Source organism: Aspergillus bombycis (assembly GCF_001792695.1).
Source record: "Aspergillus bombycis strain NRRL26010 chromosome Unknown contig00104, whole genome shotgun sequence".
NCBI classification, from domain to species: domain Eukaryota; kingdom Fungi; phylum Ascomycota; class Eurotiomycetes; order Eurotiales; family Aspergillaceae; genus Aspergillus; species Aspergillus bombycis.
In genome coordinates this window covers 21,732-47,385 of record NW_019170106.1, presented here as the reverse complement: position 1 = coordinate 47,385, position 25,654 = coordinate 21,732, and the positions used below count along the sequence as shown (strand labels likewise).

Here is a 25,654-nt window from a genome sequence, read left to right as displayed (position 1 = left end):
CAGCTTGATACTTGACCTTTGTAACTATCAAACTTCTACTAAGTTGCACTCAGGTCGCCTACGAGTATCCTCATACTAGTTTGGTGCTGATATTATGAGCTATACTGAAAACAAAGTCAGAGTGGATCCATGAGAGCAATAACATTAAGAAATATGCCTATCAAAGACCTATGGGCCACAATTGATATGAAATCATACAACGTAGTCGTTCATAAACGAACCCTGCATCATATAGACCAACATATATCATAAAACCCGCAACGCCACAAAAACCACCCATAGAATGCGGTAGATACATTATACCCGTATAAACAATTGTTCATTTATCCATACCAACAAGTCTCTGGATAGTTCTCTTTTCAATCCCCAAAGCAAGGCTGCTGCAGACCACAGAGATACTACTTAAAGCCATCGCTAACGCAGCCCAGACGGGGCTCAGCCTCCAGTGTTTATCAACCATAACGGTCTCGCCCCCGATCATTTTCATCTCATAGCCATTGACAATAGGGTAAAACACCCCGGCGGCAACCGGTACAAGACAGAGGTTATAAACAACGGCCCAGCCGAAGTTCATCTTGACGCGGTTGAACACCCGCCGACTAAGCACAACTAATTGGAGGATAGTGTCGAGTTCAGAATTCAAGAGGATAAAGCTTGCAGAGTTCATGGCGACGTCCGACCCGGATGCCATGGCGATACTGACATCTGCGGCCGCGAGAGCAGGCGAGTCATTCACACCGTCGCCGACGAAGGCTACGATGGACCGTGTGCCTTGCTCGTTTTTCTGGCTCTCAGCTTCGGAGTCGGATCTTGGGGGATATATGCCGTCTTGGACTTGACGGACGAAGTCCGCTTTCCCGGCGGGCATGATATTGGCCATGACGTTGGATCGGGAGATGCCTACCATGTCAGCGACGGCGTGCGCGGTGGTCTGGTTATCCCCGGTGCACATGTATACGTCGACTTTGCGCTTTTGGAGTTGTGAGATCACCTGAGCAGCATCCGGTCGGATTGAATCCGAAATTGCGAAGATGATTGCTGGGGTGAAGTAGGAGTCATTTGAAGACCCTAGGCCGACCTTACGCAATGACAATATCGCAGTGGATTTGCCTGATGCTTGGTAGGTTGAGAGAAATTCAGAAAGTTCCGAGTCATCGAAATCAGGTGAAGTCAAGTTTTGGAGGAGACGTTGATTGCCGATGGCTGCTTCGTACTGGGCTGTCCGTTTCGATTGGTCGGTCTTGTCCTCCAGAGACACGGTGAACCTGCCCTTCATTCCCTGTCCGGGCCGCTCTTCGACATCAGAGCTAAGTATGCTAGCTGACTCCTTGCCGCTGCAGAAGTCTGAAACCGCATGAGCAATCGGGTGATTGCTACTCTCCTCCAATTTTCGGGCAAGTGACCATGCTACTTGCAATTCCTCGGGGCCGGTAATGAGCGGCTTATGGTCAGAAACGGTCAAACCTCCTCCTTCTGTTAGGGTACCGGTTTTATCGAATACAATGGCGTCAAGGCGACTCGCTTCCTGGAAAGCTTCGCCTCCACCTTTGACCAGTATGCCGTGTCGGGCAGCAAGTCCTCCACCAACAAAGAGCGCCGTAGGAGCAGCAAGCGCCAGGCCGCAGGGGCAAGCAACCACGAACACTGCGATTGCAAACTCCAAGCTCCAAAAGGCCCAGCCGCCATGCACAACATCAAGGTAGTCATCTGGCAAGGCACCAGAAACACCCAGCACAAGCCAGATGATGAATGTCAATACGGCTATAAGCGTTATAATGGGAACAAAGTGGGATGTGAGTAAGTCCGCAACCCTTTCCATAGGAGCACGTCTGCTCTGGCCCTCACGCACCACGGCGATGATTTGGTCCAGCATCGATGCCCCTCCAACAGCGGATACCTTAATCTTCACGGGTTGGCCGACATTCACAGATCCTGTGTAAACAGGATCGCCGGCAGACTTCTTCACAGGGCGCGACTCTCCTGTCAATGAGCTTTCGTCAAACTGATAAGTGTTGGGGTCGACAACTACACCATCAGCAGGAGGTGAAGCTCCATGGGGTATGCTAACAATATCACCAATGTCCAGCAGCTCGATATTGATCCTCTGAATCTCATCTTCGCCAGAGACAGCTCCAAAATCATTTTGTTCGGTAGCACGGTTATGGACAATCAGCAATGCCTCGGAAGGCTTCAACTTGCCAAGCGATGCAACTGCATCTCCAGTTTTCGCTTTGCTGTATGCTTCGATAAATCGACCCGCCAAGATGAACAACGTAAGGAATACCACAGAGTCGAAGTATGTTGTGCTATTGCTCATTGATGAGGTTCCAATGACAGCATCAATTATGAGAACAGCCAATGAAGAGATGTAGGCCACAGTAGTTCCAGCGGAAATCAAGAGATTCATGCTACCAAAACGGTAGAACCTCCGTAGAATAGGTACACGGCTTCCAGGACGCCAAAGGGAGTATATCTCCTTTGCAGCTCGCACGTGGAACAAGTCAGTGCCGTAGAACATGACCGGAGTTGTCATGATGAAAAGAGACCATTCCATCCGAGAAACACTCCCAGCCCACATTGGCTGCTCTAAATACTTTCGAGTCCGGTTGTCCGGCGACACGAGGCTCATGAACACAATACCGATTAGGAAGGTTGGAATTGCCACTATCAAAACGAAGAGGAAACGAGACAGTAGCCTACGCCTCTCGTGCAACTGTATTACCCGTGATCGGTCTTCTATGCTCGGAGGGTGGTAGACAGTGGCATTGAAAGCATCATGGTCTCCGTTGATGCGCCGAAGTATGGTTCTGATGGTAAGAGAAGGAGGGCGTGGAGTATAGGTAACTTTAACAATGGGGTTCTTGATGGATAGTGTGCCGTCAATTTCAACACCAGGAAGCTCCTTCAAAGAGTTAAGGACCTTGTCCGGGCAATGGTGACAGAACATCCCCTCCACTCGAATTGGCACAGTTCTTCTTTCGATCTCACCGTCATCTTGGCCTTTGCCAGCCTGGGGAAGGACACTGGTGACAGAGGCGTCGTATCCTAGATCTTCGATTTTCTCCACAATGGCATCAATATGATCATGTCCGTCAAACTCTACCTTACCGCTATGGGACAAAAGATTAACTGAAACTTTTGTCACAAAGGGGAGTTCTTCGAGTCCTCGCGTGACACTCCCTGCACAGGAACCGCACGTCATGCCACTAATGGCAATTTCGGCGACATACGATGATGGATTCTGGCTGTGTGATGAAGTCACACCAACCTGTTGTACCTCATCGAGAGAGGCCTCAAAACCAATGTCTTCGATATGCTCAATCACCTTTTCTATATTCGACTTGGGACCGTTATAGAGGACTGTTGCACTATTGCTGAGAAGATTGACAGTGATGTCCGCGATGAAATCGAGCTGCTGAACTTCGTTTGTGACTGTATTGACACATGATGCGCAGCTCATGCCCTCGATGCTTATACGGGCATTGAACTTTCCATTATCGTCATGCGGTTGCAGAGGTTGAACACTTTCTGCGGATCTTCGGAGTGCCAGGCTCTCAATGTCTGATACTTCATCACTGACGCCAAATAACTGACTGTCCTTCTCACTTCTTAACCGAGTAGGAGTCGTTACTGACAGGTCTTGCGCCGCGGATATTCCCTGAAACTCTTCTTTCCGACAGGCATCACAGTTCGCAAGGTGTCTATTCTGCGTCGTCGAGCTAGAAAACGAAGCCCGCTGCGTCGCAAAATGCACAGAGTCTTTGGAAAGCCACGAAGTTGTGCTAATGTCAGATACGACCATGCCTTTGTCATCATAAGTCGTTACATGATGGACCTCGAAAGCAGCTTGAATCAAAGCTCTGGCTAAGGTGGAAGGACTGGTCTCTGCCGCATGAGAGACGCGCACCTCGTGAGTAAGAATAGTGACATCGACGCCAAACACGCCAGATAGTTCCGAGAGGACTTCTGTGATATATGCGATGCAGGAAGAACAATGCACGTTACTGACAAAGAAAGTGCTTTTGAGGTGCCTTGAGCCCTGGCTCGCAGGATCTCGAGATGGATGGTGTGAAGTAGGTGACATGATATCTTGTTTGAAAGTATATAGCTGTAGGGCGCTTGATAAGGTCTTAAAAACAGGAACCAGGCGGCATCCCTTGATGAGATAATGGATCGCGAAATAGCTAGCTGGTAGAACTTGATTCACTGGGAAACAGGCGACCGTGGCGAAGCTGAAGAGACTTTGTCGTTTATTGTGAATATCGAGGTAGCTAGTTAATACGTGTTAGAGGACGTCAACTTGGGAGAAAAGGCGTTGGGTCAAATTATAACAAGCGAAGAGTGAAGCAGTATGTTGCTGGAAAAGTCCGAAGGTGACAGCAGAAGCGACGGAGGGTAGTAGATTTTGTTATGTATTATATTAGGATCACTGAAAAGGTTCCAAGTAGGAGATAGAATTAGATATTCATTTTGGGGAGGCATGCTGGCAGTAAAATACTACACGGAAAGAGGCTGCGTCTTTTGTGCGTGAAGCTGTGGAGAGACGCTAAACTACGCAGAAATCACTCATTCCAAAGTATGGAACCGCCACAAGACTGACAAATGTTCATGGATGACACCAGGACGTCTTTCTATCATTAGTCAACTTCAGTCAAGTGACTTCATCGACTAAAACAGAAAATCGTCGGAACAGTTACCAGTATGCCTGTTACATACCGACAGGAGGTGAGCGATTATGGCGTTAAATGTCAAGTGGACAGTGGCATGCCGCGATACATCTTGGCCTCGACCCCAACTGGGAGATAAGATGGAATGAGTCATGAAGACTACGTAGTTAGTTATTCTCTAACTGATTGATAATCATTTTACCTGATCTGTGGGGAAGAGTGACCAGGTGCAGACAAGCACATCTGCAAACGGCCACCTTCATGTGGTATGAGCCTGAGCAGCGTTCAACGAGCTCAACATACAGACGGACGGGTCCTTATGGTATTCGAAAGTCATCCTTCTGGTACAGCAACTAGAGGTGAATGTTATTGCCCTGACAGCCATCTGGTGAAATAAAAGTCCCTGACGGACTCAACGGGAATCGAACGGCGGCTCCTCCTCGAAACACGACGGGAATGCCAGAGTGCAAGGCAACCACGTGACCCTCCCACTGGACCACGAAGACTTTTCCAACGCGTCGTCGCTCGCACTGATCACGTCGCCATCCGATTTTTCACCTCTCCACGTCGCGTGTCAATATATCTATTGAAATGGGATGAATCTCTATCGAGTCTTCCTCGTTTGAAAGATCTTTCTCGTCACCGAGTAAAGCTAGCTTTTTTTTTAAAAAAAAAAAAAAAACTCTTGGACACAAGTCCTTTTACTTTCAAAACACATCTGATACCCACCTTTGGACTTCGGGACCTTGACAACCAATATTTCCTTTCTCTTGTACATCCATTTCATCCATCTCATCTCATCTCCAAGTGCTATCGATCCCGACCCCCCGTTATCAATCACCTCGCACCGCAAATAGAAAGAATGTCTCCTTGACCTCATTCACTCTGATCTTCTCTCCACTCCTGACCTCCTTACTTTATATACTGCTGCGCTTCAGAACCTCTTTGGAATTGGGTTACTGGTGAACATTAACTTACCCTCGAACTCGTTTATCATGTCTACTTCGAGACCGGGAATGCGCCCTCCATTCCCCCCGAAGGCTGGCCCCAGGGCACCGCCAATGGGTCGCCTGGCCAGTCTTAAGTCCCCTAATCCGGCTGCAATAAGACGGCCACAACCCATTGGCCGGCCACAGCCAGCCAAGCCGACGACTCACCCGAAGACTTCTACATGCCCTAACCCTGGCTGTCCCGCACCTCATATTGTCGAGGATGACGGGCAGAAGGTTTGTTCTGGGTGTGGTACGGTCATCAGCGAGGCAAACATTGTCTCCGAAGTGACTTTCGGTGAGACCTCGTCCGGTGCTGCAATTGTGCAAGGTACATTTGTCGGAGAAGATCAGACTCATGTCCGCAGTTATGGCCCCGGCTTTCAACGTGGAGGTGGTGCGGAAAGCCGAGAGATCACTGAGCAAAATGGTAGTCGATATATCAATCAGCTGTCCCGTGCTCTGAACATTCCGGAGAGTGCTTCGAAAGCTGCTGGCCAGGTTTTCAAGCTCGCGGTGGGCTTGAACTTCATTCAAGGTCGCCGAACAAAAACAGTGGCCGCGGTGTGTCTCTATATCGCCTGCCGCCGGCAGGACGGTAACACTGTAATGCTCATTGATTTTGCGGATGTCCTCATGATCAACGTGTTCAAGTTAGGTCGGACGTATAAGGCTTTGCTGGAAGAGCTGCGCTTAGGTGGTAATGTATTTCTGATGAATCCGATCGATCCAGAGAGTTTGATTTATAGGTTCGCCAAACAGCTGGAATTTGGAGCTGCCACAATGCAGGTGGCCAGCGAAGCTGTCCGTATCGTGCAACGAATGAATCGCGACTGGATGACCACTGGTCGACGTCCTGCTGGTATTTGTGGTGCTGCTTTAATTCTTGCGGCACGAATGAACAACTTTCGACGCACGGTCCGCGAGGTTGTATACGTCGTCAAAGTAACTGAAATCACTATCAGTCAACGTCTCAACGAGTTTAGTGCAACGGAAAGTGGAGAGTTGACGGTCGATCAATTCCGCTCTGTGCAGCTAGAGAATGCCCATGATCCGCCCTCTTTCACCAGGGCAAGGGAAGGGAGGAAACCGTCGCGGAGCTTCAAAAGAAGACCCACGGAAACTGCAGCGGATATTGAGGGAGATCTTACTGATGCCGCTACAACGCCTTCGAACATCGCTCCCCAGCAGCAGAAACGCGTTGATGCGGATGGCTTTGCTATCCCTAGCCTTCCTATCGATCCAGCCTTGATAGCAGCGGATGGTGAGAGACGAACGTCGACAACCTCCGTCGAGAGCGAAGTTGCACCAGAAGTTAGCGAACCCCCGGGCAAACCAGCTAGGGGCCGCCCCAAAGGCTCCAAAGCACGACCTCTACCAACTCCTACCCCCGATCAGATCGCCTCTGAGGAAGCCCTCGAAAATGAGATGACAGCCTATCTAACAAAAGGCTCCAATATGATCGAGAGTACCACGGTACCAAGGAAAGCTGTATCTGAGAGCGCTGAAATCGATGAGGCGGAGTTTGAATCAGATCCGGAGGTCTCCAACTGTTTACTGTCCCCTGCCGAGGTCGAGATCAAGGAGCGGATTTGGGTGCACGAGAATAAAGACTATCTGCGGACGCAGCAGGCCAAAGCTTTGAAACGGGCCTTGGAAGAGGCTGATTCACAGCCTGGAATGCATAAGCCACGCAAGCGTCGTCGCGGTAGGTTAGGCGACGTCACGTACCTGCAGGGCGACGGTGAAGACGGTGATGGAAGAAGTACACGGGCTTCTACTCCAGCAGAAGCAACCCGTCGAATGCTGGAACGAAGGGGGTTCAGTAAGAAGATCAACTATCGTTTGCTCGAGTCACTGTTCGGCGAAGAGGGGGCAGAGGAGGCTGCCAAGGCGGAAGGAGAGAGAATGAGCCGCAGTCAGAGTGTGGCATCTCGACGCAGCGTCAGTGTTGAACCAGAGGGTATCTCGAGACGTGCGCGACTAGTGACTCCATCAACTCGCGCTAAACCCCCTGGCTCCCCGGCTCCAACGTCCGCTCCCGCGCCTAGAGTCACTGAACATACTCAGCAAACCGGTGTCTCAGCGGATGAGACTGGTCAGGCGGACCTTAAGGAAAACGCCGCCGAGCCGGCCACCGATGACAAGAACGGGTATTCGGATGAGGAGCCGGATGATGAGTACGACGATGACGATGAAGATCCCGATGGTGTGGATGCTGCTTTCGCAGGACAGTACGGCGATTACTATGACGAGGGGAGCGACTACTATGACAGTGATTAGTGTGACTAGTTTTAGTTTTAAAGTTTAATACCAGGCATAGCGAATAGGGTAGATACCTTGGGATGCGAGAAATGACAATCTAGACTTTGGTTAACCATGAAGATCAAGATGATACCGTTCCTCCGTGTCTGATCATGAGCGACTTCCCGTCGTGAAGAACCTAGGGATATTCCGAGGGGCAAGGAAGAGCAACATGCCCTCCGTCAAGGTCCACATCTCGAACCGTGACCATGCACGAAATCCCCCGACTCCTTCCCATTCTGACTCGGAACTGCCATTCCGGTTACCCATCACGTGTGATCGTCGGCTTCCCAAGAGTCACTCATGGTCACAGCTTCATTCCAAGTTCAAGCTTCTTCCTTTGATCACAATTGCCACTGTCGCCACTGCTCTCATTGTTGCCGTAGACTGATTCCCTCCTCTTATGCTCCATGTTCACTCTGCCTCGGATCCAGCTAAGGGATCCAACATGCATCCCATGAGCGTACTAGTATGCTTGCTATATTACCACCAGTGTCATCTAGGTAGAAGGCTAACCCTCTCCCATCCACTTCATGGATGCGCTTGGTTACAGTACCATCAGGCAAGGGGCAGTTTGTGATGTAACAACCCTCCCAAAGGCGCGATTCTTATGCTCTCGGCCGAGGTCATAGCTCTAGGGTAGAGTTTACGAGAGTTATGCATTCTCCTTCGGAAGGGCACTTGCTCTGTGCAGCGGTGGTGCACCTCAAGTTGAACCCGGGAGTAAGATCCAGTGGAACCCACCATATCCTGCAAGCTGGGTTTATTCACAGGCTTCGAGACTTTCCAGTCCAGACCCCGAATCTGCTGATCATTGGGAATGCCGAGGGGTGCCTGCTCCGCAGCCCAGAATGCATGAATCATGATCAAGCAGTGAGAATTGTCAAATGCTGCCATGTTACCGGCTGACTCTACTTACTCTCTTTGCCCTAGTAAGAAATCAGGAGCGGAATTTCTCCGGCTGGTATGGAACGCCCCTCCTGCACGCGTCTACAAAAGGCTAGTATGGACTTTTGATATTGAGAAGCACCTATCTATAGTGGGCCAGGGTGCATCCTGCACTGAGGCTCTTTCGTCACTAATAGCATATGCTTGGATCCACCGCAGATTACATGCAGCTCACTGTGTTTGCATGCTGATTGACAAACTGAAGCATAGTAATTTCTCTATATAAAGTCCTTCGGGCAGCTACCTTCCTTGCTCTCCGGTTACCCTGTCTTAAGCTTGTCCTTGTGTCCTCCTTCGCAACATGGTGAAGCTTAACATGTACGGCCGAGGGCTAAGCCTTCGGATGGCTATTATGCTCACCTGCCAAATATCGTTTGTCTTATTTGGTGCGAGATCTCAAACTCACTGTTGTGCTGCAGCAGGCTAACATCTGCGTTGGTCATTTGTAGGTTACAATCAGGGTGTATTTTCCGGAATCGTGGGGAATGAAGACTTTCTCAGCGTTGTACATCACCCAGGCTCAGCGACAATCGGGATCATAGTGGGGATCTACAACCTAGGTTGCTTCCTCGGGACGGGAGTGTGTTTCATAATTGGAGATAGGCTAGGGTTTCGAAGGACGATGTGGTTCTCGATGACTTGGATTGTGGTATGTCTACACTTGCAATGTCTAAACTGACAGAATGACCGCTCAGATAACATTCCATTAGGCTGGGGCCATTGCACAAACCTGCGCGTTTTCCACAACGCAGTTACTGGCGTCGCGATTCTTTACTGGAATCGGCACTGGGATTTTTACCAGTATTGTGCCAGTGTACCAATCGGAACTGTGCGACGCACGGAAACGAGGAATGTATGTATGTAGCCAACCTCTTGCCGTTGGGGTAGGCATTGTTGTTGCCTATTGGTTCGACTACGGGATGAGCTATGTTGAAGGACCCGTAAATTGGCGGCTACCAATCGCCTGCCAGATCATCTTTGCCCTCATCGTGACGGTTATGGTCCTCGGGTGAGTGTTCATCCCACCTAACGTCTACATGGATGTGCTGCTGAGCACGTATCTCACGTATAAACAGACTACCAGAGAGTCCTCGATGGCTATACCGGCGAGGTCGTGGAGGCGAAGGCCTGCAGGTGCTTTGTGACTTCCACGATCGCACTGCGAACGACCCTAAGATAATTGAAGAGTCACAAGGGATAACCAAAGCCATCCAGCTGGACATCCTCCGCGGGGAATACAGGTGGTCCCAGATCTTCAAAAAAGATGAACTGCACACGGGCAGACGTGTGCTACTGGCCTACGGGTTGCAATTCATGAACCAAATGGGAGGAGTCAACATCATAGTCGTAAGTCGTGAAGCCGATAATAGCTGTTTTGCCCCAACATAAACTGATTCTCAACCAGACCTACGTCACGACAGGTAAGGATCATGTTCCCCATGCAACTTGAGTTTTACTGAGGACGGCAGTGTTGGAGACCAATGTGGGCCTTGACAAGGAGTTGAGTTTACTACTCGGAGGTGTGATTCAGGTTATGTTTGTCATAGGTAACCGAGCATTCCTCTTGAACACTGCTTATCTGGAAGGTCTGCTGATCCCGTTACACAAGGCTCGTTCTATCCCACATTCTACTCCGATCGACTGGGTCGAAAAAAGCCGATGATGTGGGGATCTTTCGGACTATTTCTTTGCATGATGATGATCTCCATTCTTTTGTCTTTCAAGGGTAAGTAAGCCCCCTTGTGATATGGCTGGGCAGAGGATCAGAGAGCTTATTGTTTGCTAATTCTCAATAGGCACCTCCATGGAGAAAGCAGCTGCTACCGCGTCGGTGCCGTTTTTCTTCTTGTTTATGCTCATCTTTGGCGCGTCCATTAACTGCATACCATGGGTGTACGGGCCGGAGATTCTCCCCCTACACGTCCGAGCGAAAGGGTAGGCATAATAGCCTCATTCCAACCGGTGGCGCCTGCGGAATTTGTGCAAAGCTAACTGAATACTCCCCAAAATAGCCAAGCTCTCGGAGTCTCGGCAAATTGGCTGTGGAATTTCTTCGTGGCCATGATCGGACCAACCTTGATCAACGACCTTGCATGGAAGGGCTACCTGATTTTCATGTGTTTCAACCTTGTCTTCGTACCGGTGAGCAAACATCGTGCGCAGCTGTCTCTTCCATAATAACTAACAAGCATGCTTAGCTTCTTTATTTTTTCTACCCTGAAACTGCCAACCTTAGTCTCGAGGAGATCGATTCCCTGTTCATGCATAAGAGCCCACAATCGTTGGACTCGTCGGAAGAGTGGAAGGAGCCTATTGTCGTTACTACCAGTGTTGAAACACTAAAGGAATAAGGTACATGGATTTTATCATGAGCAGTGTTTGCTACGATGAGTCTAGGATTATGGGTTAATAGATGGGGTTTGGAGTTATATACTTATAGCGCTCAATATATCCTATATAGTTATATAGTTGTATGGTTTAGCAATGCACGCGGCTGGAATGTTGAGGAGGATGTTCATCGAAATAAATGGGGAATATGACAGTTATATCCGGATCTGCACTTAGTCTAGTCTAGCAATATGTTGATCTCTCCTCTCAATGCGATTATTATTATTCATTAGACCCACGGCCACCCAAGCGTTCTCGATCTACTAGAAAAGCAATATAATTTATTCTATGGGTACATTGAACACCGATGTAGATAACAAACAATGTTCACAAGACTAGAGAAATGGTAACCCAGATATCCCAATCTTGTAGAAACAGCGACGCTAATATATATATATATTCACATATTCACTCAACACCTCCAGAGTTTCTCAAATAGATAACTCCATTCAATCCGAAGCTATTTAACAGTATATATAATCATTCGAAGTACTAGCTACTAAGGTGAAACAATATATAAGTTATAAATCAAGCGATTCACTCTATAAATGCTAGTTGTGGTTCCTGGTCATTGCAGTTTTTACTCATTTTTTGTCATTCAGCTACCTTTGTTTTGTTTTTACGTTTTCCTCTTCTATTTTGCTTAGCTATTAAATTAATTTTTAAGTTTTTTTCTACTTTCAATAGCTCCACAGGTAGGATACTAGTATCGCATAGTACAATTATATGGTGTGTAGTGGAGTGCGTAGGGCGACTTGAGTTTACCTAGAGTGGATGCCTGAATGAGTTGTCCGTTCTGCCTGACAACACTATTAGTGGGGTTTAATTCTGCTAAAAGGATCTGCTTTTCTTTCATGTTCATTCTTTCTTAAATATATTTATTTCTTTTGGATCTCTTATGATATCTTTCACAACGATGGGATCGAAATTATGAACACAATGTGAATATGAAAGAAGAAAGAAAATCGAAATGACAAACCATGAGCGAACACCGCAAGTCAATACCACCTTGTGCGCCCTAAAAACTTGGAAGAACAGAAAATGATATCACCAATTTCCCGATACCGGATGATTACGTTTTGCCGAAGAACCCAAATGACAATGAGAAAATATCTGTGCCGAAAAGTCTGTTAGATACGAAGCAAAATATGTGAGCATAACTCGTCGAAACTTTTTGTCGCGCGCGCGCGCCGTCGAAGCCCCTGTCGAGATTTTACGCGTCGATGTCCATGCCCGTCCCCATTCCTACGCTGCCGTTCAGCCCAACGCTCGCGCCACTGCTGACGGGCTGTGCCGAGAGGGTTTGTAAGAGAGGAAGGCCGGCGTCTGCGGGGTTTGCGCCGAGGATATTCTGTGTTTGAAGGGATGCATTATTGACTGATCGGTGCGAGGCATTCAGGATCTGAGCCCCTTCGAAGATAATGGGATTCGACCGGAGGTTTTGAATGCAGGTGTCCCAAGCGGATGCCACCAGCTGAGCCTGGGTGAGATCGTCGTTGAACAAGAAAAAGGCATTGGAGTTTGCTGGTCCAAAAGGCGTGACAGGTCGTGCAGTCACGAGGTAAGCGTTCAAGGCTCGATTCTTCATAAGTATTTGAGAGTCTAGGAGATACGCAGAATATTGTTTATCGATGTATTTCTTCCAGCCGCGCACTGCGGCTGCCATGTCGCCATCGCCGTCAAATGTAATACGTTGCCAGCTGATACCGAGAAGGCGGGTGGCGTCGTCAACTAGCGGCTCATCAGGCGAACGATTTGTGGCGTCAAGGAGGCGGCGGTTGTCATCTTTGCCGCTGTCCTGCAACCGCTGCATTGACGAAAGTGCGATATCGTCAAGTCTTGGAGCGGAGGGATCGAGACGTTGAGACTTCCGGCCAGAGATATTCGACTGGCTGGACTGAAACGCCTGAGAATGCGACGAGACAGATGGTGCAGAAGCAGCAGTGCTCTCCAGCGTTTCTTCGTACCAGGTGCCTGTCTGGGTTTCTGCGGAGAGAACCAGCCCGGTTCTTGGATTCAGAAGAACCATGCCTTCTCCATAGATGGGCTCCTCTTTCTTTACAGGAGCTGGCGCGGGCATGGAGGGCACACTGGGGGCATTCATAGCTTCTTCGAACGCCGCTTCATCACGCGATCTTTTGCGCGATGGCTTTCCATTGACAGGCCCGGATGCAGCGAGCTTTGCGCCAAATGAGGTGCTTGGACCACTCGAGAAAAACGAGCTTGAGTTTTGGGAGACGGTACCAAGCCTAGAGTGGCGAGGGAACTGAAGGAAGGCGTGTTCCTGGGGAGGGGACAGGACCATGGCAGGGCCATCGGAAAGGCTGTTGAGCATCATGGGACACATGGTGGTGTGAAAGAGCTGATAGAATCGGAGGCAACTACAAGAAAGAGAATCCGATCTGTTTTGTCAAAGTGAGCTAGAACTAACAAGATAGAGCAACCTATGGATCACGAGATCCAAGCCGTGAGAAGAAGATCGACGAGGTTAGCGCAACGGACGGTGAGGTTGCGAACCAGGACAGGAGGGTCGATATCCAATGAGATGATATGAGGTGTGATGGTAGAGCAAGGAGGAAGAATGGATGGGGGGGGATGTGACGATGGAAGAGAAGAGAGACAATGATGAGAGGAGGAAGGAAAGGAAGAAGAGAAGGGAAAGAGAGAAAGGAAAGGAAGGGAAAGGGTGGGAGAGAAGATGCAGGGAAGGGAACAACACGAGAGAGGATGAGGGAGCGAACAGCGAACCACGGGATGGAAGGAGAGCAAGCGAGAGAAACGAAAAACGCGTGAAAAAGAGGCTGACGGGAAGCAGATGATTTGCTTGGACGTTTCGGAGCTTCTTTTTTGGATGCGATGCGGAGAAAGGATTTGCTCGCCGCCTCGTTACCGTTCCATACACAGCCTGTCGGCCATTTTTCCTGCAATGTGCGGTTACTGCATACCATACCTTACTGTACTGCTCGTCTTCTCCACCGACTCCAGATCGACCAGCAAGGATGCCGCCATTATTGGACGATTGGCCCATCGCTCCGGGCAACCACCCGGTGGAACCCTGACCTTCAGAGCTCCCCCGATTGGCTCGTTTCCCAAGCCCCGTCCGCGCGTCCGGTCGTTCCAGGAACCCTGTCACCACTTCCCACATCTCTTATTCGTCAATCGGACCCGGGTGGGCCTACAGTTTGAGGAACTTCCTTGCCAATTGGATCGAACGGCTACTCCACTTGGTCTGGGCAAGTCAATGACGATTTGGGAAAGCCTGGACGCCTTGCATTGTGTGGCCTGAGGAAGCACTGTGCATGGCCATTGGGACGCTCAGGCACCTGCCTACCTTCGTCCTCACGCGAGTCCGGAGTTCCCGTCCCATCTTCCGTGCGATGTACCACTTGCTCGATCCGAACAACACAACCACAACTGCAACGCACTTGGAATATTTCAATCAAAATCTATTTTGTCAGAAGAAATAGAAAATATAAATCTATAGTCACAAGAAGGAATGCGGAACAATATCAAGAGCTAGATAAAAGCAATATCCCGACACCAGAACCTCGTGCTAGTTTAACGTGACACAAATGTTCATCAAATCTCAAGCAACACAATGGAATCCTAAGAAGGATCGACACCGTAAAACAACAAAAAGTAGGGACCTCCCGAACGAGATCCCCAAGTCATATCACAACCCCGCGAGATGACATCCAGTGTTCATCAGGCACAGGCTGCATTCCCTGCATGTGGCCGTACCTCCTGGCACTCCGGGTGTCCATCCCGCAGGACTACTGCAGTTGACGAGCATTATCTTTTAAACTGCGGGCCATAAGCTTTATCGTGAGGCCCACTGGGTAAATAGTGGTATAAATAGGTAAAGAAAGGAAGGTTGGTAAGTCTGTGTCGTTCAGTTTCACATGGCACCTGAAGCCGCTCCGTGTTCAGGATACATCCACTCCGTATCTGTCTGGGACAGAACACTTCACAAAGTCAGGCGGCGCATTTACGCGTTCCCAGCAGTGGCGCCACCAAGCAAGCCCTTGACTCTGTCAACAGAGCCGCCAGCATAGCTGGGTGCCATGGATCCAGCCAACAGGAAGAAGATGAGGACAATAGCACCGATGATGATGGACTTGCGCTTGGCGGGGTGGTTGGCACCGTATTCGGCCCAGGCACGGTTGGCCTGACCGGTGTATTCCTTGATCTTATCACCACCGAGCTTGTAGTAGACGAGGCCAATGAGAGCAATGGAGTAACCGAAGAACTGGGTACCGGTGACAGGAGTCTGCCAGATCATCATCGACGCAATGACCAGGAGGATATCCTTCAGAACACCACAGAGGGTCATGACGAGGGAGGAAGTCTTTCCAATCTGTACCCAACAGTTAGTTTAGACAGAAATGCTATTGACCAGGCCGATTCTTACCAGGAAGACAACCGAAACGTTCAACAGGAAGGCAATAACAGCGTTCAGCAACAGAGTCCAGACACCAACGCGGTAAACGTGGTCCATGGTAACGTAAGGGACCTCCATGAACAGAGCAGTGACACCGTTCATCACAGCGCAGACGGGAGCAAAGTAGTACAGGGAAACCAGAGGGTCCATCTTGTACTCGGCGGAGCTAAGCAGGCGCTGCACCATGACCAGACGAGTGGCCTCGAAAATGATACCACCGATCTGGAAGAGGAATCCAGTGAGGACGAACTTGATCTCACCGAAAGATGCAATAATGACACCAATGACAATCAGGGAAACGTTCATGAGCACCTTGTAGTTTACAGGAGCCATGCCCATTCCCCAGGTGGCGAACAGCACAGCGACCGGAGTCGTAGCCTAGATATCGTTGTGAGCGAGGACCAGCGGTTTTGTAATCGAGACGAACACACCTTGAGCATCTGAATAAATGCAACACTGAGGTATAAGTAGGTCACATTGCCACAAATCAAACTCAAACTGAAGAAAAGACCGATAGGTACGATTGCGCGGAGATAAACACGACCAGTCATCTTAACAGTTTTCCGGCCATCGAGTAAAGTGGTGGTGCGGGCGAGAATTTGGGTCATGAAGGTCGCGAATGCCAAATGCCATGTGGTAAGGATAATAGCTGCCACAGTATTAGGATGCCGTCGCTGTATAGTGATTGAGTAAAGGAAACTTACGGAAGCCTGTATGACAACATGGTTAGAACTATCCTCATTCTCTGTAGTCACAAATCTCAGGAGTGTACTTACGGAACTGAGCATAATCGAGGATGTGCTTGTTGAACAGAATGACGCTGGAACTCAGAGTAATCCAAACGCTGCGGACAAATTAGCAAATCCATCCTCTGCGAGACTAGGCTTCCTACACCGTGCACTCACGTCACATAAACCGCGGGGTGGAAGGCAGCCTTGGGAGGCTCTGCCCTCTCAGCGGCCGGGTTAACAGTAGGCAGGGTAGGCTCCGGGCGGGAGACCTCGCCAGAGGTTCTGGCCTTTTCTCCTTCGGAGCTCATTTTCAGGATACGACGTTGGTCTGATAGAAAGCGTTGGAACTCGAAGGGTCGCGGCCGTAGAAGGCTGCTTTGGCTAAATTGCGCGGAGGCCACGGGTGAAGATGAAACGACAGGAAAACTGGAAAGAAAGGAATAAGTCTAGTCCAAGAAGAGGCGAAGAATAGCGTGAATGAATGAACGAGTGGGACAAGAGTTGGCCTGAACTGAAGAATAAGAAAAGAGATGCAACGAGACAAACTTGGCGCTCACGAAAGAGAGATGGGAAGCATGAGAGAAGAAGGGGGGAAGGAGGAAGAAGAGAAAAGGTTGGGAGCGAAATACGTAGTAAGTATACGTTTTTCTTTTTTTTTTCCTTACCCTGCAGACTGGGCTGTGATTTGCTTTTTTTGTCGGTAAGCGTTGCGAGAACGCGGCACGGGTTGATTTATTTAGAGAGATTATTTTTATTTTATTTTATTTTTAAGGGGGGGCAGGACGAGGCAAAGAACAGGGAAGAGAGGGTCGGGGATCCGCATCAACGAGAAGAAAAGAGAGATCGTGGCCCGGGATGAGATATGTCGTTCGCTGAGAGGGAAGCGCAAGCTTGCACTTAGACTCCCGTCGTAAGACCCGGTCCAAGGTCAACGCTTACCGGACATACTACTAGTAGTGTCCCTTAAAAGGCATGCAAGCAACTGCATGCAGCACACGCCTTCTGTTCCCTCCCAGCCATACATTAAGTACTACATGGCACATCCTACCATACATATCTTATTCCTCTCGCATACTCCAACATGTGAAGTAGTCGACAACACCAGCCATTTCATAGTAGTAATAGTATAGATATTAATAGTAATGACTAACGGGAAAAGCAAAAGGAAGGGGAAAAAAGAGAATGTAACCAGAGAGCATGACTATCGATACCGGTACCACCTGGTAACTAACTGACATGGGCTAATCTTTTTTTGGGTTGAATTTTTTTTTTTTTCTTTCTCTTTTTTATTTTATTTTAGTTATTAATATCGTTTATTTTATCTTTTCTGTTTTAAAATTACTTGCGAGGAACTTTACTCCATCGGATTAATTTACTCGACGACCAGACGGCAGTTGAAACGCTACCATTTGATTCTGACGGGTGGTTTCGAGTTCTAGCCGGGCAAACAGTGGAGGACGTGGTGGAGACTGGAGGCGAAAAAGTGCGGTGGACATGAACAGATCGATAAAGTGACTACGCGTACTATACAGTACTCGTACCATTGTTACATGCAGAATTCATTTTGGTCTCTATGATGGACTTCCAGTTTCGTATCGACAGTACGAGGAAGGTATCAGTCCTCCATAACCCGCACAGCTTTCCCTCTCGCAATACATACGTACTCTCCACGTACCTCATGCCTACCCCCTCAATTTTTCCTTTGCATTAACAGATCCTTAGTATCCAGGGTCCAACACAGTCGTACGTCAACCCTTCCCTAGGCAAGTCCCGCTCTTTGTCGCCCATGTTTGAAATTATAACCCTGATTATACTTTGCACTGCTCCAACCTCCTGGTGGGTTATCTACCATAGGAGCAGCACTCCATTGGTGTTGGTGTGGGGCGAGGCCAATGTCCATCACTCTCGTGGCGAAAGTTGGCGAATGGTGTCAATCTCCAGGTGTCCACTCCCTCCCTCCTTCTCTCTCTCTCTCTTGCCCCTTTTCTGGTCTTTCGGATTGTTCCTAGGAAATTTGGTTCCCATCCAAGGTACCAGTATATTGATGGCTTCTACGAAGTTTCCCCCCCTTCTTCTCCTGTTGGACTTTTAAATTAAAATCTCATACATTCTTTTTCCATCAATATTTGCTTAATGACAGTAGTTTAGAGTTCCAGTATCAAACCGTCAAACGTCAGCTTCCGAAACACTTCCAATGACAAAGACTCGAATAGGTGGACAAATCAACAGCGGAAGAATTCATGCTGTGAGCCTGCGACATGGAGAGTGTTGATCAAAATTAACACCGGCTGGGCTGCATTACGCAAGCAGTCTGGGGCCAAGCATTCAGTTACCCGCGTTCAGCGGCCACTTGTCCATAGCGCTGCGGCGGAGGTCCCTTACGGGTGGGGAATGCGGCGATCTGCTGGCTGAGGATTTGACGCCATCACCTTGGTTCAATGGCGTTCAAATAAAATCTAAAATGGATTATCTGTCCACCTTCCTAGATAGGATTACCAGGGCATCGCAACGACCCACGAGGGCCCTGATTTGTTCTACTGAATGGAGCACCGTAACATCCTCCTCTTTGTCACTGCTTGCCTTTCTTACGAGGTATTCCGGAGTCCGGTACACAATGGGTGTCTACAATGGGGGCTCTTTCAGATTCTCTCTCCATGGTACCAACCCCGGAAACAAGTGAATGTGAAGGAATTGTTCCTATGGGCGCAATTTTCCCGACAAAAATCGAACAACCACAAATCAAGCTTGGGGCTTGGAAAGGTCAAAGAAAGCTTTTTCTCCATGGACCCTTCCGTGGTGGCTAACCGCCCCGTTGACCCTGATCAAAGTTCAAACATCGTTGCAGGGTTTCTGGAAAGAGATCATCTCCAGCTTTCCTTTCTGAGAAGGACAATCAGTGGAACCGTTATGCGTCCGGCTCATGTGCTCAGCCCAAAGTCAGTCCTGACAAGTTTGATGGATCGAATAAGGGACGATCACCTTATTCAATTTTATTATGAGTGCTATGATACGGATGTTCATCGCACCACAGAAGAGCCCGGAGGAGAACTCCAGTATTGTAGGATAGCAGGCGTACGTAACTACGTATAGTTATGCGCCGATGCCATTGGCCTTGAACAGCATAGACAACGTTCGACTGCAATTTTGTGTTTGGATCTCTTAGTCTTTGCGATCCTGTAATATTGAATTGACATGAACCATCCTGCCAGATATCACGCAACTGTCATTTAAGATCAGAGCTGATTAAGTGGATATAACCTTTTCCTTCCAGATCTAAAGGCTTATCGCACTTTTGTTAGAGAGTTTGATATGCAATGGCAAAAATTACCCCGGAAAATTATAGTTGCCACTGTTATAATTAACATAAAACAAACTCTCTGTGTCCCTTCTTCCTCCTGCTAACCACAGCACAGGCAAACCAGATGGGAAGACATGTGCCAGTTTGGGCATGGTGACTGGATGTGCTTTTCCTAGAGGAGTAGGTGCCGTCCCGTTTTCGGATAAGAGCAACCGTCGACATGCCAGTCGTCCAGCCCCTGGTGCCTGCCGAGAGAACCCACCATTGATCTTTACATTGATGGAGATGAAGGATGTTAAGATAGGATGATAAGGATGGAGACTGGGACCAATCATGGGCAGCATCCCGCAGGATTATCGTGGTTACAACTACGATAAAGGGATTTTCTCGTGCGAGGAACGGTAGGCAATCCAAGTCGCAGGACCGGACAATCCCACTAGCCAACGTCGTGTACAACTATCAAGTATGGTACTGTACTTCGACAAGAACACAGAGCAGGACTCTGCAATAATTTGTTTGGTACAATGCATCCATAGATCGGGGTTGGATTCGCCTCGTGTTGAAGTTCTAGACATTGAGATTAAGTTCCCCTTATTGTTTATTTTATTTTTATTTTTATTTATTTTTAAATTAAGTTGCTTTTTTTTAATTCGTTTGCCTCTCTTGCATTTTTATTTGGGTTTCCCCTATTCCCCTTACCGGTGGCTCTACCAAAGTTGAACCAACCACTAACCTGGAGGGCTTGCGAATCAATTACCATACAGGTAATTCATCTTATTAGGGCCTAAACTTGAAACAGGAACCCCCCACAGCTTCGACTTGTCACGTTTCGTTTTCCCGGCCTGCGATACACCCGCCGACCTTGGACCTTTCTTTCTTATCTGCCCTGCTTCGCTCACCGTTCTTTTCCATTCCTCTCTCTCTCTCTCTTCATCCCTCTCCTGTCCTCAGCTTCTTAAATACTGCAGTTTCCCTGCAGCACTCTCTCCTTCTATGCTTAGCCTCGCCCGCAGAACCCTGAACCGCGTCCCCAGCTTCCAGGATATCTTACAAGGCAGGATGACCCACCCAGACATGTAAGTACTCGCCAGACTCAGGGGTTTGTTTCGCAAATGCACTGACACAGGGTCTTGCCCGACTACAGTTCCGTTGACGTTCTCGTCATTGGTGCCGGCCCTACTGGTCTAGGTGCCGCGAAGCGTCTCAACCAGATTGTACGATTCCCGAATCTTGAGCTGCGTCCCCCGAATAATATAACTGATTGCCGTCGTTTTAGGATGGTCCCTCCTGGTTGATCGTGGACAGCAATGAGACTCCTGGTGGTCTTGCTTCCACTGATGTGACCCCCGAAGGCTTCGTATGTACTATAATCCAATTGCTTGGTTAAGGCGGCATAGCTAATAAGACAATAGCTCTACGACGTCGGAGGTCACGTTATCTTCTCCCACTACAAGTACTTCGACGACTGCATCGACGAGGCTCTTCCTAAGGAGGAGGACTGGTACAGCCACCAGCGTATCTCTTACGTCCGTTGCCAGGAACAATGGGTCCCCTACCCCTTCCAGAACAACATCTCCATGCTTCCCAAGGAGGAGCAGGTTAAGTGCATCGACGGTATGATCGATGCTGCTCTCGAGGCTCGTGTGGCTAGCACCAAGCCCAAGAACTTCGACGAGTGGATCGTTCGCATGATGGGAACTGGTATCGCCGATCTCTTCATGCGTCCCTACAACTACAAGGTCTGGGCCGTGCCCACCACCAAGGTACGTTGATGCTCCGATAGACCGATAGTGTGCACTAGAAGACAGACTTGCTGATGGTTCGCGACCTAGATGCAATGTGCTTGGCTCGGTGAGCGTGTCGCCGCCCCCAACGTCAAGGCCGTGACCACCAATGTTATTCTTAACAAGACCGCCGGTAACTGGGGTCCCAATGCCACTTTCCGTTTCCCCGCTCGTGGCGGTACTGGTGGTATCTGGATTGCCGTCGCCGACACTCTTCCCAAGGAGAAGACTCGTTTTGGTGAGAAGGGCAAGGTTACCAAGGTCAATGCCAACAACAAGACCGTCCAGCTCGCCGATGGCACCACTGTCGGCTACAAGAAGCTCGTTTCCACTATGTCTGTGGATTTCCTTGCTGAGGCTATGGGTAACCAGGAGCTTGTTAGCCTTTCCAAGGAGCTCTTCTACTCTTCCACTCACGTCATTGGTGTTGGTATCCGTGGCGCTCGCCCCGACAGAATCGGTGACAAGTGCTGGTTGTACTTCCCTGAGGACAACTGCCCCTTCTACCGTGCCACCATCTTCTCCAACTACTCTCCTTACAACCAGCCTGAGGCTTCCAAGAAGCTTCCTACCCTCCAGCTGGCCGACGGCTCCAAGCCCGAGAGCGACGAAGCCAAGGAGGGTCCTTACTGGTCTATCATGTTGGAGGTCTCTGAGTCTTCCATGAAGCCCGTCAACTACGAAACACTCCTTGCCGAGTCTATCCAGGGTCTCGTCAACACCGAGATGCTGAAGCCCACCGACGAGATCGTCTCCACATACCACCGCCGCTTCGACCACGGCTACCCCACTCCCTCTCTGGAGCGTGAGGGCGCCCTCACCCAGATTCTCCCCAAGCTTCAGAACCTGGACATCTGGTCTCGTGGCCGCTTCGGTAGCTGGCGCTACGAGGTTGGCAACCAGGACCACTCGTTCATGCTTGGTGTCGAGGCTGTGGACAACATTGTCAACGGCGCTGTTGAGCTGACCCTCAACTACCCTGACTTCGTCAACGGTAGACAGAACACTGAGAGGCGTCTGGTTGACGGAGCTCAGGCGTTCGCCAAGGGCAAGTCCCTGTAAGCGGCGCGGGCTGCGCGATCACTATAGATCATGACCGGTTTAATATTGAATGATTCCAAGGGGTAAAATCTTTAGATATACATTATGGGCAACGGGAGCCATTAATTTCATTTGGAGCGATATTTGGGAGATGTTCATTGCTGGGCATTTGATGTGAATCAGCGTCTTCTACATTCTTGCTAGATTCTTTTTCTATCTATACATTTTTCCTTTTCCTTTTTGATTCTAGACTTGAACACGGTCTCCTCCGCATTGGTCATGTCTTACTATGCAGACTGTTTTGATATATATAGCTTTTTGGGGATCCTCCAATGTCAAAATACCCTTTGTGTTGCATCGTCGTGGTTCTGTCTGCCGACTCTCTGTTACGAGAAGAGAGCGAGGTAGGGCATCGTAACGAAACAAGCGAGCATTCCAGACTGCCTCAGACCCGTAATGTTGAACATATGTTCAACCATCACCCGAGCACAAAGAACGAACCGAAATCTCCCCGACCCAGCTGGTCTTCTCACGCACAGGCAAAAATGCCGAGCTTCCCGTTTCCCTCCGGACGGAGCTGTGCGCTCGGCACTTCATCCAGTGGGTTTGGGCCGATAACACCAGCGTAGCTCACTTACCGCATTCGGTACGCAGCTTGTACCCTGGTGGAGGACGCTAATTAAGGGTCCTTTCCTTGCTCTCCCTGATAAATTACGATAGACACATCTAGTCTGATCGCATTGACACTATCCATGCAAGAGGCGTAGACGAGCCCTCAAGCTCAGACACTGAGAGATATCAGGATCTGCAGAGCTATTGATGGCTTGAGATGCACGCGCCTCGAGATTTAATTACAGTGCCGACAAGATCATGCCCACCAGTCAAGCGTCGTCTCCAAATTAGTAATGCTGGGTTACTGCTCGCCTGCTACTCAGTTCAGTACGAGTACTTTTAAGCTAACATCCCTACGAAATGCCGATCCCCACATCCAGGTTCGCACCATCCAAATCGACACCGTGGCGGGCCGGACGCGTAAGTTCTCCATCCGGGAGATGATCTCATCGTCGCTATAATTAAACCATCGTTTGCAGACAAGTCGGAGATAGATATAAGCTGTCCCCTTTTGCGTAACTTTAACCACACAAAGGTGATGTGGCGAGTTTGTTCCTTTGCCTTGCTTATTGTTGCCACAGCGGGGTGAGATCCTCTGGCATTGTGGGTGTGGTTCGACGTAACCCTAAGAGGGGACTTGGTAGTACTAATGTTAGCTTACGGGAGTAACTACTTGTTTTTACCAATCATTAGCCCAGAATTATACGACCTCTTTAACGCATGTTTCATCCTCGCATATCATGTCAGACGTAGATTCATCTGACAGATGCGTGTCTCAGTTAGAATCTCACACAAGTGCTGTCTCTTCTACTGGCTGATATAAAAAGAGCCCATGTTGATTGGCTAGACAAATCAACAAAAGTATATGGCGTCTGATATCATATTATATTTAGGTACTTTTGTTCTCGCGGCTTATTTTCTTGCATCGAATGCGTCCTCGTTGTCGCCTTAATCTCGGTCCATGCCATAGCAGTCCTCCAGATGTAGCTGTGTGCACCGCTGGAAGCCTCGATCGCATCTGATCGACGTAGAGGTGTCCTGATAATTCCGGAGGATCTGGCTCGTTTGGTGAAAACACTGGTAGATCACAGAGGGTGATGATGTAATCGCTTTTGATGGAATCTATAGTTACTACTACTACTACTACTAGTAGTAGTGGTGGTGGTGGTGGTGGTGATAATCTTATCCACTCTTACTGTTCACTACCGTCATGAATCTCTTACGTTGTCTATAGTGAAAGGCGTAATGAAACTGATCTGATCAAATTGGTAAAAATACATACACATATCATCAACCTTCATATGTACAGGGAAAACACACAGTCCTGAACATAGCGGCTTATGATACAAGAAACGAAAGGTTCCACCCGAATGCATAGAAGCATTGAGCTCTAAATGCGCTGGGCCTTATGATCGAAGCATTTCATGAAACCATGATCATTGGATATAATGGCGTCTTCAGCTCAACCATCAGAATAGACACTTGCTTGGTGTGTAGGTGACATGGAAGGGACACTCACCGAGATTAAAATGCGTGTTCTGGACTACGTTCGGATCATCAGCACGTTCACAATGAACCTGTGGATAACGCCTGAATGGCATCATGCTGCATTTCGAATAGCTGTTGAGCCCATTCCCACTGGTTATAGTTAGATAGGACATCTTTGAAGATGGATTAACAGCCCGGGGGGTGAACTTGCTCCTTCTTTGCTTCGTACTGGGCATAGCAATGGTTCAGATCTAATTTGGAAGTGATTTCGGTCCCATCGCCGACCGCGCACGTTGCAACCAGGTGATGGACTGCATCACCTACCTTCGCATCGGGCTTAGGTTCCCCGTCGAGCTTGACGTCTTTACAGGAGAAACTGAAGTTGCCTGCGTTCGGGTCAACGGGTTTTTGTAGCAGGTCAGAGATGCTTGGCGGCGCAGCCAGAGCTGCCAGGGGCAGAACAATGAAGGGTAGAAGTAGACGCATATTTTTTTTTTTGGTAAACTGATCTTCTTCGGTAAACTGACGGCAGTGAGCTCGATGATATGCATGCTTCGAAAGGGCATCCAGAGGACCTATTTATATTATGAGATTTCGCACTCCCCGTGAGATGTGTTTCTTTGTTACCCTACGTATATCTGGATGCCCCGTCCTTGTTGGGCAAACCGGGCAACGCCACGCGGGCACTGGACTATGCCTTTAATTTAAAATCTTTCGATAGGAGCAAATCTCTTCCATCGTGAGTATTGACTTGCCAAGCTCTCCGGTGTATAAGAATATAGAAGGCGTAAAGATTCTTGCAAAGACTCGACTCGAGCTATCAAGGCGGCGGACAATGAAGAAGTCAAATCTCACCATATTCAGATTGGCGAAAACGGGCAACTCAATTGGAAGATGGGGGTAAGATCATAAGGCGATTCTAATTCAGGTTCTGGGGAACAGCTCCCCAAAGTTTGTTCAGGA

At 48.9% G+C, this 25,654-nt stretch overlaps 7 protein-coding genes across 7 annotated transcripts; 3 read left to right on the top strand and 4 right to left on the bottom strand.

Annotated features, from left to right (window-relative positions):
• Nucleotides 1–319: 319 nt before the first annotated feature.
• Nucleotides 320–4,084, bottom strand: ABOM_009469 (putative copper resistance-associated P-type ATPase; the record flags this gene model as incomplete). Its single annotated transcript, XM_022536597.1, has 1 exon — nt 320–4,084. The coding sequence occupies one exon, from the start codon at nt 4,082–4,084 to the stop codon at nt 320–322; it is 3,765 nt and encodes a 1,254-aa protein (XP_022385448.1).
• Nucleotides 4,085–5,662: 1,578 nt separating this feature from the next.
• ABOM_009468 (transcription factor TFIIIB subunit BRF1) lies at nt 5,663–7,939 on the top strand (the record flags this gene model as incomplete). The annotated part of the gene is made up of 1 exon (XM_022536596.1): nt 5,663–7,939. One exon carries the CDS (start codon nt 5,663–5,665, stop codon nt 7,937–7,939), a length of 2,277 nt encoding a protein of 758 aa, XP_022385447.1.
• Nucleotides 7,940–9,209: 1,270 nt separating this feature from the next.
• ABOM_009467 (sugar transporter-like protein) lies at nt 9,210–11,259 on the top strand (the record flags this gene model as incomplete). Its single annotated transcript, XM_022536595.1, has 10 exons — nt 9,210–9,294; nt 9,358–9,557; nt 9,619–9,917; nt 9,985–10,255; nt 10,314–10,329; nt 10,378–10,455; nt 10,518–10,634; nt 10,705–10,843; nt 10,921–11,050; nt 11,107–11,259. 10 exons carry the CDS (start codon nt 9,210–9,212, stop codon nt 11,257–11,259), a joined length of 1,488 nt encoding a protein of 495 aa, XP_022385450.1.
• A 1,250-nt stretch (nt 11,260–12,509) lies between these two features.
• On the bottom strand, nt 12,510–13,643 carry ABOM_009466 (uncharacterized protein; the record flags this gene model as incomplete). Its single annotated transcript, XM_022536594.1, has 1 exon — nt 12,510–13,643. One exon carries the CDS (start codon nt 13,641–13,643, stop codon nt 12,510–12,512), a length of 1,134 nt encoding a protein of 377 aa, XP_022385449.1.
• A 1,641-nt stretch (nt 13,644–15,284) lies between these two features.
• On the bottom strand, nt 15,285–16,776 carry glfB (UDP-galactofuranose transporter; the record flags this gene model as incomplete). The annotated part of the gene is made up of 5 exons (XM_022536593.1): nt 15,285–15,653; nt 15,708–16,115; nt 16,169–16,386; nt 16,514–16,581; nt 16,643–16,776. The coding sequence occupies 5 exons, from the start codon at nt 16,774–16,776 to the stop codon at nt 15,285–15,287; spliced, it is 1,197 nt and encodes a 398-aa protein (XP_022385452.1).
• Nucleotides 16,777–20,759: 3,983 nt separating this feature from the next.
• Nucleotides 20,760–22,612, top strand: ABOM_009464 (protoporphyrinogen/coproporphyrinogen oxidase; the record flags this gene model as incomplete). The annotated part of the gene is made up of 5 exons (XM_022536592.1): nt 20,760–20,842; nt 20,893–20,980; nt 21,043–21,123; nt 21,179–21,529; nt 21,599–22,612. 5 exons carry the CDS (start codon nt 20,760–20,762, stop codon nt 22,610–22,612), a joined length of 1,617 nt encoding a protein of 538 aa, XP_022385451.1.
• Nucleotides 22,613–24,769: 2,157 nt separating this feature from the next.
• Nucleotides 24,770–25,177, bottom strand: ABOM_009463 (uncharacterized protein; the record flags this gene model as incomplete). Its single annotated transcript, XM_022536591.1, has 2 exons — nt 24,770–24,841; nt 24,899–25,177. 2 exons carry the CDS (start codon nt 25,175–25,177, stop codon nt 24,770–24,772), a joined length of 351 nt encoding a protein of 116 aa, XP_022385454.1.
• Nucleotides 25,178–25,654: the final 477 nt, after the last annotated feature.